This window comes from Sorghum bicolor, chromosome 2, assembly GCF_000003195.3.
Source record: "Sorghum bicolor cultivar BTx623 chromosome 2, Sorghum_bicolor_NCBIv3, whole genome shotgun sequence".
NCBI lineage: Eukaryota > Viridiplantae > Streptophyta > Magnoliopsida > Poales > Poaceae > Sorghum > Sorghum bicolor.
The window spans coordinates 7,342,284-7,357,950 of NC_012871.2; the positions used below are offsets into that span (position 1 = coordinate 7,342,284).

The 15,667-nt window shown below is 40.6% G+C and overlaps 1 protein-coding gene across 1 annotated transcript; it reads right to left on the reverse strand.

The window, feature by feature from the left end:
* On the reverse strand, positions 7,368 to 11,963 carry LOC8063690 (5'-nucleotidase SurE). The gene is made up of 10 exons (XM_002461616.2): positions 11,681 to 11,963; positions 10,758 to 10,852; positions 10,489 to 10,556; positions 10,297 to 10,340; positions 10,044 to 10,121; positions 8,903 to 9,056; positions 8,471 to 8,638; positions 8,037 to 8,105; positions 7,876 to 7,956; positions 7,368 to 7,604 (listed from the first exon to the last, which is right to left on the reverse strand). The coding sequence occupies exons 1-10, from the start codon at positions 11,836 to 11,838 to the stop codon at positions 7,602 to 7,604; spliced, it is 918 nt and encodes a 305-aa protein (XP_002461661.1). The 5' UTR covers positions 11,839 to 11,963; the 3' UTR covers positions 7,368 to 7,601.

The window sequence follows — 15,667 nt, forward strand, 5'->3', positions numbered from 1 at the left end:
CAGTTTTGGAGACAAATCGGCCTGAAGGCGTGAACATCCATAGCATTAGGTTTTTTGGGCAACAGAACCATGTGGGACCTGTTTAACCTTTCCAGCTCGGCGTTCTCCGCATGGAACGCATCAGCGAATTGCATTACAATGTCTTTAACTGATGGCCAGGCAATTCTGAAGGAGGGGCCGAACCCGTCAGGCCCCGGCGCGCTGATGGGGTTCATAGCCATAACAGCTTGCTTCAGCTTAGATTCAGAGAACGCCCTGGTGAGATCACTGGCAGGGGTTTGAGTGTCTGCATAGTATTCATCGAAGTCGAACACTGCTGCCTGCCCTGGGACGCCGATGATGGAGCTGAAAAAGGCAGTTAGCGCTTCGGTCTTTCCTGAGTGGCTGACGATCTCGTGGTCACCCACTTTCACCATCCTGATGTATTTCTTCCTCATCCTGTGAGTTGCCTGAGCGTGGTGATAGGTCGTGTTGCAGTCCATTTCCTTTATCCTCCTTTCTTTGCTACGCTGCCTCCAGTATGCAGCCTTGATCTTGATTTCTTCATGCAGTTTTTCCCTAGCCTTGTTTTTGACCTGAAACTCGGATGCAGAAAGGGTGTGATATTCTTCGAAGTAGTCAAATAACTGAATAATGAATTGGCAGTTTTGGATGATTTGTGGGGGCACCCTGAAACGCCGTTTCCAAACCTTTGCTGCAACTCTTGCTGCCTTGATGCACGCCACCAGTTTCCCCGCAGCGTCGCTGCAAGCAGGCACCTGCTGCCATCCAAGAACGACCGAGGCAAGGAAGCCGTTGTTTTTGAGGAGGTAGTTATCAAGTTTGAAGGAGTTCGATTTGGGGATGTTCGAAGAAAGAGACAACATAATAGGTGTATGGTCGGAAGTTGGCCTTGGCAGGGAGGATAGGGAGGTCATCGTGAAGGCTAGATCGAGTGCCACATTGGTGAAGGCACGGTCGAGTCTAGCCAGGATTGGGAATGCCTGTTTATTTGACCAAGTGAACCTTCGATCGGAGAGAGGAATTTCGGTGACCAGGATTTGAAGAATGGTGTTGTTGAAAGCGTCAGCCAGAGCAGCGTTGAACTGGCCGTTGCTCTTGTCTGCGGTGCTGCGGACAAGGTTGAAGTCCCCTATTAGGATCCAGGGCCCGGTAATATGTTGGTGGACATCACAGAGGGACTGGAGGAAGAGGTTGGAGAAGTGGTGATCTGCCGGGCCATAGACATTTGTAATGGATAGATCATAATCGGAGGCATTACAAGCGAAAGTTGTAGTGAGGCTGTAGGGGTTCGAGTGGTGCGAGGTTAGGGAGAAGAGGGTCGGGTCCCAGGTGGTGATCAGGCCCCCTCTTGAACCATCAGCTGGAGAAAAAACATAGGAGGAGGAGAAGGGTTATGGTAAGAAGGTTTGAGATTTGAAGTTGTTTAGCTGGGCCAACTTGGACTCCTGAATGCAAATGAAGGAAGGTTTAACATCAGAGAACAACGTTCGCACGACCTTGCATTTGTCTGAGTCGCCTAAACCTCTTACGTTCCAAGACACAACGTGAAAGCAGTGGTTAAGCGAGCTCAAGTTCGACAGGGAGTTCATGGATTACAACCGTTACAGACAACAACAGACAAAGGATCCGGTCTAGCAGCGATCCCAAAACCACAAAATAAAGCGTGAAAAGAAAGCAAAAGATACAAGCACCACCGCAACCAAGATCCCAGCGGGCGTTGGGGCTGTGGTGCAAACCACCATGGAACGGGGGAAGGTTATTTGTTGTATTAATTTACAAAAGTTGAGACTTGTAGTGAGAAATGATAACCTATGTGTATGCATTCTATGTCCATTTAACCACCAACAATTACTCATCCTCCAAGTGAGACATGAAACAGAAGTGTGTGCTCTGAAGATAATGAAGAAAAACATTAGGAGCTACAGATTGTTTGTCATAGTCGTCCCCTTCATCCTATTGTAAATTGTTTTGTAAATAGTTTGCTCCTAGCACAAGGACTTCTTCAACAGTATAAAACATCCTAAAATTTCTAACATTTTTTTTAACGAAAAGCTTATCCTGTTCACTGTTTGTTGCATGTTCCACCCGTTTGCTATGTAGAATGCCTGATTCAGTCTGCAAGTGTTTCTAGTTTCTTCTTATAAGCTCTGAAACTATGTTCTCACCTATCAGGAGCAATATATCTCTTCAAGTTACGCTCCAAATTCACTTGTTTGTTTGGATAAATAATTTTCTTTGCATCTGAGCCAAGAATCAACTACTAAATTGTCAGCAATACGCAAGGAATGGTAGGACTGATGTCTGTCCTATACTCCTATAACTATATGTATTGTTCATCCTTCAAACACAGTTTGCCAGTGCCAAATCAGCAATTCTGTCAATATTTTTTAAAAGAAAGCACATGTGCAGAAAAAATAACTAACATTCAAATTAATAAATGGAATATCTTGATTTTGCTCCGTGCCTCAACTTGTTTTCTTCTATTCAGAACAATGTTGAAAGAAAGAAACAATTACAGTGGCTTTTTCTTCTTCTTCTTCTTTTCTTTTTTTTCTTTTGCTGTTACTAGTTGTGATGTCGCATCACTTTATTTTTGCAAGTCACACAAACTGCTGTTGGTGAAGTTGTTTCGTGTGCTTGGATGGTGATGGAACACAAAACCTTTGAAATTTCTTACACTAGTCTGGACCAGACAGATGTGAGCTGATGGTTCTGCTGGGGGCCTGTCAATATTAAGCATCAACAGCATCAAGTGGCCAGTAAACTTTGCTCAAGAAGACCAGTGGCCAAGAACTTCAATTGGTAAGGCTCGGGCTTACCTGATTATAATGAGTGATTCATATGTGAATTGCATTTTGCTTACATGCTAAGTGGAGTAGCTTATGTTTCCTTGCTGTAACACGACATTCTAGAATAACAAGGAAACAAAGAATAAAGACCCCGGCTGGTCCACATATAGACCTTTTCCTTTTTTGATTGATGGATGAATCAATTTGAACCTTTTTACTGTTCTCCTCTGTTTTTGTTTTGTCCCTACCCTATTGAAAGAACATAAAAATCACACAACCTTACATGTAAATGGTAACTTGTTCGGTAAAAGTAAACTATATATTCTCTCTATTCCTCCATAAATCAACTCCTACAGTTGTCTAAAGTCAAGCTTTTTTATATTTGACCGAATTTATAGAAAAGAGCATAAGTATTCATGAAATAAAAAATAAGCACATTATGAAAATATGTTTTATTGTGTCTAATAATACTAATTTGGTGTCATAAATATTTGCACCCTTTTCTACAAATTTGCTCAAATTTTAAAAAAATTACTTAAAGTAACTCTAGGAATTAACTTATGGGACAAATGTAGTATTTACTCTGTCCCAAAATATCTATCGTTTTCTCTTCCCAGGAAATAACTTTGACAAAATATATATTAAAAAATATTAATATTTATGGTATATAATTGACATCATTGGAAAGGAATTTGAATCTAGTTTTTCAATAAATTTATTTGGAGATACGAATATTGCACGTATTTTCTACAAATTGAGTTAAACTTGTGGCACGAAAACCAAAAGCGATGGATAATTTGTGACAGAGAGAGTATGTGTAATTAGGGATGGTCATTCACTCTACATCTCATCAACGGGACAACATTATGTTTCCTTTGCTATTACACAATATTCTTCTTTTTTGAACAATTTATTACATGATATTCTAGAAGAACAATCCAACAAAGGACAGGGACCTTTGCTGGTCAAATCAACCTGTTTGAACCCTTTCTTTTTATTGTTCCCTCGGTTTGTGCTCGGTATCCTATGATATTAGAACTTAGAAGCAAATTAAAAACCAGTCCAAAACCTTGTGTGCTCTTGTCTAATCCTACATGTATCTACTAATAACTCACCTTATCGACATATTATACATATAAAACTTGGGACGGCCATTCAGTTGTTTTGTTTGTACCTCTTCAGCAAGCGTTAAGAGCACCACTTCATGCATTCTTTTTTGCCTCTTGAAGAAGCTAATGCGTCTTGGTCAAGGGCTGTACACGCATGTACATGTACACACTGACAAGAGCAGCATACCGACAACACAATAGACAGCATCTAAAAGGTATGTGCTACTTACTAGTCTGAGACTCTGAATGAGTGCAATATCTATTCAAAAGGTTAATGATTACTTAAAGCAAATTAGCGACTACTGATACGTTGTCAGTACTTAATTTCGTTATTATGCCTTCTTTTTGTGCACTAGCTGTTTAAATGCATAATATAAGTCCAAATCGGCAAAATCAACCGGACCCAGCAAATCAGTGTCCTGTGCTGCCTTATGCAAATACTAAAATCAAAAGCTATGACGACCATTAGTGTTTGTTCAGAGACATTTTCTTTCCTTTAACAAAGGGGAGACCCAAGATATGGCATAAAACACAAGGATGGCGGCAAAGGCTGACCAAACAGGAGCACTCGGCTTCTTCAAAGTACAGGATTATAAAACCTGATATAAAGCCTGCAGAAGGTACATCAAACAGTGAAAATGAAATCCACATACATACATATATAACCACATTCTGGTGTGGCACTACTACTACCTTACTTGCATTACTAGTATACATATATTCTTTTTTTGGGGGTGGGGGGTTAGGTTAAAGGGTGCGAAATCGCGGTAGCTAGGAAGAAGAGTGAGGAGGGGAAAGGGACAAGATACCAGAATAAATTGCTGAGGACACCATGATTGGTCTGCAAGGAACGAACGATCGAACGAACCACATTGTGTGGTGTGTGGCCTGAGGGGGGATGGAACAGTGCAATAGACTTCACCCCCTGCCCCGTGCCAAAAGCAACGCCCTTTCTGATGGCTACCCGCTTTCTACTACCCGGCATCCTCCTGCTGCTGCTGCTGCCTATTTCCTTTGCTCCGGGTGTTTTGCATAGCATAGGAGCCCTGCAGCCACATTTGTTTGTTCCTGGTTCCCGGCCCTCTCCATGGGGTGGCTCCACTCCCTCTTCTCCCCTCTCAGGAGGATGTGGGTGAGGGCGCATTCCGAGCGCCGCAACCGTAAGTAGTTCTAGCAAGCTCATCTCTCTATCTGTCTGTCAATCTACCTCTGATCATGATCATCATATCATATCCTGAGCACATCAAGTATTTGCTCTTTGTTATGATCTTGCTGCATTGCAATTTGAAACATCATGTTCTTGGCTTCTCGCTGGCCTGCTTTCCTGCCTTGTTGTTTCTGAACATGCATATGCTTGCACAATTTGACATGATGCATTGCTTGCAAGGTGTGCTAAACTTACTTAACTGGGGTTGGCTTTGCCTTTTAATTTGCTTGGCAGGGAGGGGAATGCACATCCTGTACAAGGACGTGCAGTCGTGCCAGGACGAGGACGTGCACGTCCTCTGGTCCATCCTCATCGACTCGCACCGCCACCCGGCTGTCCTCAAGCTTAAGCTCTGAACCAAGCTCAGCAATGGCGCCGTCTACGTGTACCTATTTATATATGCCGGGTGCAGTCTGAGAGAGAGCAGCCCTCCTAGCTGGCCTCCCATCCCATCATTTAGTACTATCTATGGTTTGTCTTTGATGAGGATTACTACTCATTGGCCATTGCTGCCTTTGCATTCCAAAACCAAAGAAAAAAAAAGGAGCTCAGAGGTTGAAGAAGAAGAGAGAGAGAGAGGTTTTCTATGCTTGTTGTGTGATGTTTTCCCTTTGTTCTTTTGCTTGTTTCTTTGAGGTTGAGATGTCACCTTTGTTTGTGTTGGGCTTGAAAAAAGAGTGTGAGGTTGAGCTCCCTGTACATAGACACATACACTTGCTCAAGTGATGCCTTACCTTAAATTCTATCGTACTGTACAGTTGTGTGTATTTGCTTGCATTGTGTGTATGTGTATGGGATGGAGGCTGCTGGTTGTTAGACTGTATCTGTCCCTGCTTTTTTGTTACAATTTTTTTAAAAAAATTGCCCTGTCAATTTGTTGGTGCCCTGACGTGTGTTGTTTTCTCACGCACGAATGGCTGCCAAGTGGTCGTGCTCATGTATTTTGGACTAGAATATATGCAGGTTTGAAGTCCATAAAATCCAGAAAGAGTAGTCCAAGACGTACACAGTTTGGGTTGTATTTTATTTATTTTATTGTCACGAATTGCCAGGGCAGAAATAAATATCTTCCGGTGGATGCTGCCGGCTTGCCGACACTCGTATAGTCGTATGTATAGTCGTATGTATAGCCGTATGTATTTATCGTGGAGCCAAAGGTATTTTGTACATTGGTTATGGAGCTGTGGAGGAGTTGTTGAGCGATGTTCTTTATGTATCTTTTTGAAGCAAACATTTATGTATGTATTATTCTTTTTTACATGCTTACTTTAATAGATGGTTCGTTCACTTTGCATCAGTAATAATTCGTGAAAAGGTTGGGACCCACCGGTGGGCCCACTTGCACCATTCGTGTTACTTGCTTGACGAGTATCCCCATCTCAAAACGAATGCTTTTCCAAAAAGGTACACTATAAAAATATATTTTATGATTAACAATATAATAATATGTATTTGAAATTATAAATATTAGCATATATTTTTTATAAAAATTGAGTCCAACTAAAGATGATTCTTTATTTGAATTAACACAATTATATATTTTTTTCTAGGACAGAGAGCATGTTGCACAACAGTCCTATAAAACGTCTTACGCTTTGGGCGGAACGTTTAAATTCATCTTTCGGAGAGGGATTTTTTTGGTCCTGTAAGAACTATAGAAATGCAATAATATTAAAATGGTCACAAATAAATATCGTAGGTACAGAACAGAATCTAGTGTCTTCCTCTTTCAATTCTAGACCTCACACTTCTTCTCGCAACATCTTCCTGATGCACATCTCCCATAATGCCCTTCTTAGAGCTAATCTATAACTCTTATAATCCTAAACCCCACTAACTATTTCTCTAAGCATACAAGCTATCCACCTAAGCAATGCACTACCATATTTCATTAAAATCCACTAAGTAAAACCTCAATAACTATTTATCTCAACATGCAATGCACTACCACATATACAATTAAAATCCAATAGCACATATGACAACTGTAATGTCCACGTCAGCAAGACAAATAAATATAATCCACATCATCATATTACACAATCTACTAATCCGCAATTCCCGCAGCAACGCGCAGGATATGCTCCTAGTTTCTACTCTTTAAATTATAATTCACCTCTGTTACTTGTGCTTGAGACAACCTTCGGGGTTATTTTGGTCATATTTTTTTCTCCAAAAAATATATGATTGCCTGATTGGTTAAATCTTATATTTATATTACTATCAAATGGGCTATAATGACGAGCTAACAGCTAAGTATAACGAAGCCATGAAATTACAAAAACTTTGAATTATTGATGAAGCATAATTACCATAAACTGAATTATTTCATGAATGCATGCCACAAATAATATGAATTATCGTTACTATATAGTGTGGCGGTAATTCAAATAATATGCTTGATATTTATGTAGATTATTCGCTACTCTGTGGCCAAGCGATGACATCAGGAGGTCCTGTCTGGCCTGTCTGGTAAGCATCCTGCCATCCTGGTCACTGGGAAGCATCACAGAGAAGAAGAGTCAGATGCATGGTGATGAAGCAGGGCATCTCTTTGTGAATGCATAATTCTGACATAAGCTATGAAGCAGAATATGTACTGATTGTTAATAATAACATTCTGGCAACAAGAATGGCAATATTGCCCATGTATGGTGACAAGGTGGATGGATTAGGAAAAGCAACATGAAACTTGATCGTGGCGATAAATAAACTCATCCTACTCTTCTTCTAGAAAAAGAAGGCCAGGAGAAGAGAAATTATCAACCAGACGTGATACGCAAGCTTTGAAATAGGGTATGGCATCTGGTTCTGAGTGGGAAAGAGCACCCAAAGGAGTAACAGTGATCTGGAATAAACAAGATACATGTCTTAGAAGATATGTTGTATAAGAAAATGGAAGTCGTATGGTAGCTAGGTCATTCTTACGTATCCATCAACTAGGGACTTGTAGTCCATTTCGTCTCCTTCCACTCCATCGGCACTTCTCCCTACAATCTGTATGGAATTCCAGCAACAAAAACTATCACCATGTATCAACTCACCATGTTTTAGCAAGCTAGCATAAAAGAGGAACAACAAAATGTCCAGAGATCCACCATGACAGAGACAAACAGCTATCATTTATGAACATAGGTATTCCCCATTTATAAAAGTGTGTAATATCAATATCAATATCAATATCAATAATGCAACACCCATCTAAAGTTAATAGATTAAAATCAGGCTACATCAGACCATTATGTTGAACATCAGAAAAGTGAATAGAATGATCAATTCAATTCTAATGTTCTGGGGTATCTATCAGATGTAGTTCAAATGTGATTGGCAGATTGGCATGAAGTTTGGAAATGCTAACTTACCACTCTCTTAAACAGTAGGTCATTTTCTGAAGTAACTAGTTCGCTATCCTTTTCGCCATCAACATCCATGTTTGCTGTCTGGTAACTTTCTACCGCAGGCTTCTTGTAAACCGTTTGCTCCCAACTAATTCTGGCCATATATGTTCCTTGTTTTGTAATTTTGTAGCCCTATTGACGACAAATTGAAAAAACATTTAGATATTCAATTGTTCATAAACAAAAAACAGGCATAAGTATTCTAAAGATTTTGTAGAGGCAAAATGCATTAACATTGAACAATAAGTGGAACTCAGCAGAATATCAAAATCTTTGACTCTGACAGGTCCTGGACCATGCTCCATAGTTCCTCAATGTATTTAGATTTGCTTCCACTATATACAAGTTTTAAATTTTAATCCAAAAGTATAATTCAGATCACTGTTGAAGATTTACCTTGTGGTGTGCAGCATCTGTTGGTACGTCTACATTCAAGAATGATCCTTGAGGATAAGTCCCATTCTTGATCTCAGTCACGATAGCATTTATCAGAGGCATGCAGACCTCTGCAGACACCTTGAGCTCATTAACACTGCTCCGACCCGCAACCCTGTACAATTGGGAGATCAAACACAGTTCACTTTTTGCCTGACTGCATAGATTCAGCAAATGGAAGGACATGGTTGAGTGTTGGTGTATCCAAATATTGAGCATATGTCTACACCGAAATCGACTTTTAGGGTTTTCTTAAATGAACACTAGTAGGGTTATATGATATCTGCGGTTCTGATATCTACTGAAATTGCAAAAAAGCCTGTGGTATTCGTATAATCATAACATGTTATTATTAAATTTGATATGAAACTGGAATTAGTTCAATTTCCTGAGAAGAATAAACATAATTATTCCACATAAGCACGCATACAAAAGTTAACAATCATTGGTCCATCCATTTTCTAGATCAACCATTGGCCAAACAACTGGCTTCCCAAAAGGAAAAAGATAACTAGGCATCTGGTATCACCAAATATCAAAAGTTACAGTCATTGGTCAATCCATTTTATAGGTCAACCATTGGCCAAACAACTGGCTTCCCAAAAGGAAAAAAAGATAATTAAGCCGCTGGTATCACCAGATATCAGTCAACTACTTCTATGGTAGAAGTAGCTGTATGTTTTATATTTTAGATTATATTGTATCACAGCATTTGCCAACACTTCAGAGGATTCAACAGAAATTGAAAGCACACTACAGAGTATGTAATGATTGTTAACCATCTTCTTAAACTTTATGGTCCATTTTGCTTAAGAGGACTTTAGTCCCAACATGATATACAACATTAAATAGCATATACTCAAGGATGAATGTAACAATCATTGAAGCCAGCATTCTTATGGTTTAATCAGCATTAAAACTGAAGAGCCTATATTCATATAGATCATTCTTCATTCACATGAGATGCACAGCTCTATAATAAAGAACAAAATTTTATATAAACATATAGATATTTTTGTCACCAAATAACAAGCAGCTGCAGAGTGTGAAGAAAGTGGTTTTAACACTCCAGATGAAAACACTGAAGAAAAACATTGCATACCAATCATATGACATAGATATCGCAGGAATCCCATATAAGAATGCCTCCCTAGCACCAGCAACTGTTCCAGAATAAATGCTGCAGATTAAAAGCACAAAAACACTCATAGTCATTGCTATATACATATATTTCTTTCTGAACCTAAAACCAAAGGTGTATAATTAGTTGTTACAATTTCCAACATATAATTTAGAGGACTTCTCAACTCTAGCAATATGTTTAAGATCATGTCTATAGCGACAGAGATACTTACACATGGTACCCACAATTGTTTCCAATGTTGATTCCACTAAGTACCTGCATTAAGGATCATACAGAATAGAATAGGGCTGAAGTATTAGCCATGACAGACTAGAGTTAAACAAAGAAACTATTAGTAAACAGAGTTTAAATAAAAGTACAGAGTGAATTTCTGGTGCATCTATGAAGAAACCTCAAAACTCACCAGATCAGGAACCAAACCATCAAAGAGTTTTCCAGAGATGCCTAAAGAGGCACAGTCAGCAGGACTTCCTAACATTGTCAGGAGAAAGCATCGGCATCAAGTAATGCATTTGAAATTAGTATGATTCCAAATGACTTATATGGGAAAGGCGGAAAGCTCATACGAAGCATCGGCGCATCAAGTAATGTCTTTGAAATTAGTATGATTCCAAATGATTTGTATGGGAAAGCTCATATGCAATAGGTTGATGGAATCAATGACAAACAAACCTGAAACTCCAAATGCTGTAGCACCCGTTATATCAACACGTTTACAGCGGAGTGCAGCACGCCATGTGATGCTGTGGCTCACACCCGATTTGTCTCTGCATTTTTATGAGAAGTAGGACAAAAATAAAAATAGTTAGGAAGAGGATTGCTGCCATAGGATGAGCATGACTCTTGGCCAACTACAACTAATTAAAGACCAAAGACAGTTTTAAATTTTCACGTGAATAAATAATAACGCTCAATTTTCATTTCAGTTTCCTTCTGAGCAACCATGTTTATAATAAGGTTAAATGACAAATCCATTTCTGTGAAGAAAAATATTAACTACATGGATTGTAATTGCATCTCTTTTCTCCCTTTGGTTTAGGTACACCCATATCATTGCTTTTGCATCAAACTAGTCCCACAAAGGCACTTTTCGTTGGAAACAAACAGGCAACTTGAATAGTGCATTTGCAGCCAATGGGTTTAAAAAAGAAACTTCAGCTATGCCCAAAACGCCTCTAAACATCGCAGGAAAACAGGATTAATTGATAAGTTTGCTTCTCAAGGACAAGCTCGTCTTTCCTGTTCCTTAATTTGTTTACAGCAAAATTAGCCCTCACGAATTCACATCCAGAAATGTACCAAAACAAAATAATTTATTTTATTTCATTATTCAATTTAGAGACTAGGTGCCACTTACTGTATTTCCAAATAGAAATTTGCTATCCCAAATTCCTCTTCTTCGCAGAATGCCAGAAGGGGTAAAAAAAATTCCCCACAATTCTAGTTCTTTTCCAAGCCTACTACATCCTCTCGAGAGAAATCCCGTGATCATTCCACAGAATCTACGCAAGGCACCGATCGAACAACCAAGCAAGCAGGAAATCGCAAGGAAGCGAGAGGGATCGCGAGGCGAGTGAGGGAGGGAGGGCAGTTACGTGTCGGGCGCGCAGACGAGTACGCGGTACCGCCCCGCGGCGACGAGCTGGTCGACGAGGAAGCGGAGCCCCGGCGCGTCGATCCCGTCGTCGTTCGTCACCAGCAGCACCGGCGCGGCCGCGGTAGCAGCAGCAGCAGCAGCCGCGGTGGAGTCCATGCGAGATGGGACTGCGAGCACGGCACGGGATGGGGATGCTTCCGTTTCCGTTTTTCAGGGAGATGCTTCCGTTTCCGTTGGCGGCCACGCACGGCTCCCGTTCCCGTTCATGGGCCTGTGCCGTACCGGCGCCGGTTGGGGTTTTTGGCTGGGGAGATGCTTGCGTTTCGGTGGTTTAGTTCAAAAAAAATTTGCAAATATTCTTCGTCACATCGAAATTTATAGCATATGTATAAAATATTAAATATAAATAAAAAATAACTAATTATACTGTTTATCTATAATTTATGAGACAAATTTTTTAAGTCTAATTAGTCTATGATTAGATTATATTTGTCAAATAAAAATAAAAATGCTACAGTATTCATTTTATAAAATTTTAGAACTAAATAAGGCCTGAGAGTTGCTAGCAATCGGTTAAACTCAAACTTCAGTTTTGGTTTTAATAAATTTTGGTTTTCACGAAACAGGTACTGGGTTGATTACGGAATTTAAAATCAACGCATTCGGTTTCAATTTTTATTTTGGTTTTTCGGTTTAAACCGAAGAACCAACCTGCTCTATGTTGTGTTGCATGAGAAGTTCAAAAGCTTCTCATCCTGTGTTGGTCGCCCTGCTCTAGGAGCCACGATTGTGCCACATTCGCCTTGCGCTTCAATTGCAGCCACTGCGCCCGCTACCTTGCCTTGCACACGCACTGCCGCTGCTGTGAATGCAGCCCTCGCTCACGTCGTCACCACTCTCTAGGATAGCTATATAGGGTCACGTCGCCACCACTCTCTAGGATAGCTAGATAGGGTTAGGGTATGGAGACGTGGCCGTGTGGACTAGGATGGATGTGGATGCGTGTTGGGCGTATCTACGTAGGGCCAAGGATTAGGGGAATTGGACTTCGGTTGGACGCGCCACCGGCTCTTAGAGTTTGGTTTACATGGTTTCCTTAGTTTATTGTGCTTCCAGAATTGATATTTCAAGAAACAAGAACCGAATCCGAAACCAAAAAACCAAAAACCAAAAAAGTGACATTTCTGTTCGGTCGGTTCGTGATTTTCAGTGGAAAAGTGCATAGCCTAAGCTCCATCCTAGGGATGTACGTTCTTGGAAAGCGAACAATATAGACAAGAATCAAATCAAGATTTCTAATTAATTAGCAAATTGAACAAATGGTACAAAAGCCATGATGAAAAATATTAAGCTCGTGCTTGGCGCTACCTGAATAAAAAAAAAAGCCAAACAATAAGCTACTCCTTACACAACGAAGAATTGAAAAGATTAAATAAACTATTAATAAGAAATCCACCTACCTGATCATGCTCCGTGCTCGGCGCTCAGCTACGGCCTTGTTTACTTCTAAATTTTTTTGCAAAATAGAAATAGTATCACTTTCGTTTGTATTTGACAAATATTGTCCCGGACTAACTAGGTTCAAAAGATTCGTCTTGTCAATTCCGACCAAACTGTGTAAATAGTTTTTATTTTCATCTATATTTAGTACTTCATGCATATGTCTAAAGATTCAATGTGATGGGAAATCTGAAAAAAAAATTTGCAAAATTTTTTGGGAAGGCCACTACAAGCTGCTGCTCGTGATTAGAGTAGAGTTGAACCACAGCATAACGATACGCCTGATGATGACGTCTGGGCGGCTCTTTTGCAGCTGTGCACGGAGGACGGCGGCCTCGACCTCGAGTGGCAGGGATCGCGTCTCTGCAGCACCATCGAGGTTTTGGGCCCGTGCCCAGCGCCCGGCCCAGCGAGGTTTGGTTGGGCCCGCATGCACGGTCAGGCTGGGCACCGTTGCGCCTGGGCCGTCCGTTCCGTTGCAGTACATATTGGCAACGGCGTTTTGGTTTTTTAATTAGTCCCACATCGCTTGCTTAAGCGGATTACAACAGCGAGTCCTGCCTATTTGTGAGAGCCCGTGGCGGGGCTTTGGAAGATCACGCAGCTGCGCAGTGGATACAGAGCGAACTAATCTTTCGCCTTTTACTAAAGATTACCGTGTGTCCGCTGCAATAAGCAGCATACGCTAATTTTTTTGCAGGGTTCCTTCTCCTTGGAAGGATCCAAACAAATCCAAATAAATTTTGGGATCCCAACAAAATCCAAATAAAATTTGGAAAGTTCTGTGGTTGGGCTGCCAAACCGTTAGTTTGGACCAAAAGGCCTAGTAGACGCAAAGAGCCCTACGACACCACCTCGGCCTCTCTTCAAATGTTGTTTGCCTAGGATTCTTTCGTTTGCAATGATAACTTTTGTAAAGAAACTCCATATTATTTCTTTTTTTCAAAATAAATAAGAGACTAGTATGTTCGTTTGAGTTTATCTGCCGAATTTACCAGCCATTCAGCAGTGGCTTTTCAGCCAAGCGAACAGGCCCACGCGTTTGATAGGGCTTCTTGTCAATTTCACAACCAAATGCGAGTCAGTACATCCGAGAAGAGGGGAGGGAGTAGAAGCTAAAACATATAGCTTGCTCTAGCTTGGCCTTATGTAGGTGGGTTCCAATAGGGCTATGGGCAGATTTTCCCCTACTGACGCTGAATCTAGCGTGGGGGTGGAGTGGCCGGATTGCAAGGCTAGTGCTAGGGCGAGAGGTGGTGACATGAGAGATTGCTAGCATAGGAGTGGGCCTCTAAGGATGAGGTGAGGGCGGGGCCAAGGATCATCAATTCGCCATCACATCGATGCCAAGGGCTAGGAGTCACCGTCACATCGAGGCTGGGGCGGGTTGTTGTCACGCTGAGGCTAGGATGGTCACCGTCGCACCGAGGCAGACCGCTGAGGATGGGGCAGAAACGCGTCGTCGGGGTGGAGTTTGTTTTATTTACATTGTGGAGGTTCATTTGGGCAACAGCGCCAGCGGCTGCGTGAGCAAATAAGGGAAGGGAAGACGAGGAAAAGAAAAAAAAGAAAGAGGGTAATATGGGTATTCACTCTTTCTATCAGTTCAGAGAAGTTGTTTTACTAAGGCCTTGTTTAGTCGTGAAAAGTTTTTGGATTTTGACACTATAGCACTTTCGTTTGTATTTGACAATTATTGTCCAACTATAGACTAATTAGGCTCAAAAGATTTGTCTCGTAAATTACAGATAAACTATGTAATTAGTTTTTGTTTTCGTCTATATTTAGTGCTTCATACATGTACTATAAAATTTGATGTGACGAGAAATCTTCAAAAGTTTTTGAATTTGGGGTGAACTAAACAAGGCCTAAATGGTTCACCCACAACAAATTCAACTTCACCTGTAGAGCTGCTTTTACAAACCAAACTAACAAAACCTAATTTATCAGTGAAGCTAAGCTAAACGAACCCTCTATTATGTATCATATGACGTGGCATTATCTGATATCTCTGTATTTTGTAAGGGCCTAGCTAAAACGTAATGGTCTACCGTCCGTGGGCCTCTTTGTTAGCACAGCCTAGTGACGTTTTAGATTCTCCAATTTATCTTCCGAACCAAAATCCCTCTTTTAGTCGTGGCCATTTTTTATTAAAAAAATATTGTGTAGTGATGTTGATATACGTACTTTTGTTAACATGCCTCTATTAGCTAGATCATGACCCTATACTATATAAACAAGGCACTAGTTATTGCTTGCCAATATTTCATATTCGTATGCTCCAAATATAAACCTATATGCAAATATAAAACTCGATTGCCACGCCCACGCAAGTCAAATAGCCAGGGGTACTTAGACATTTGTTCTCTCTTAGCCATTCATGACAAGACGAGAAATTATTTAGCAAACTTTTTTTTTTCAAAATAGCTTCAGCTCTATCACGGAAGCTACAATTAATTCAAACTGCTTTGGTTATAGCTAGAGC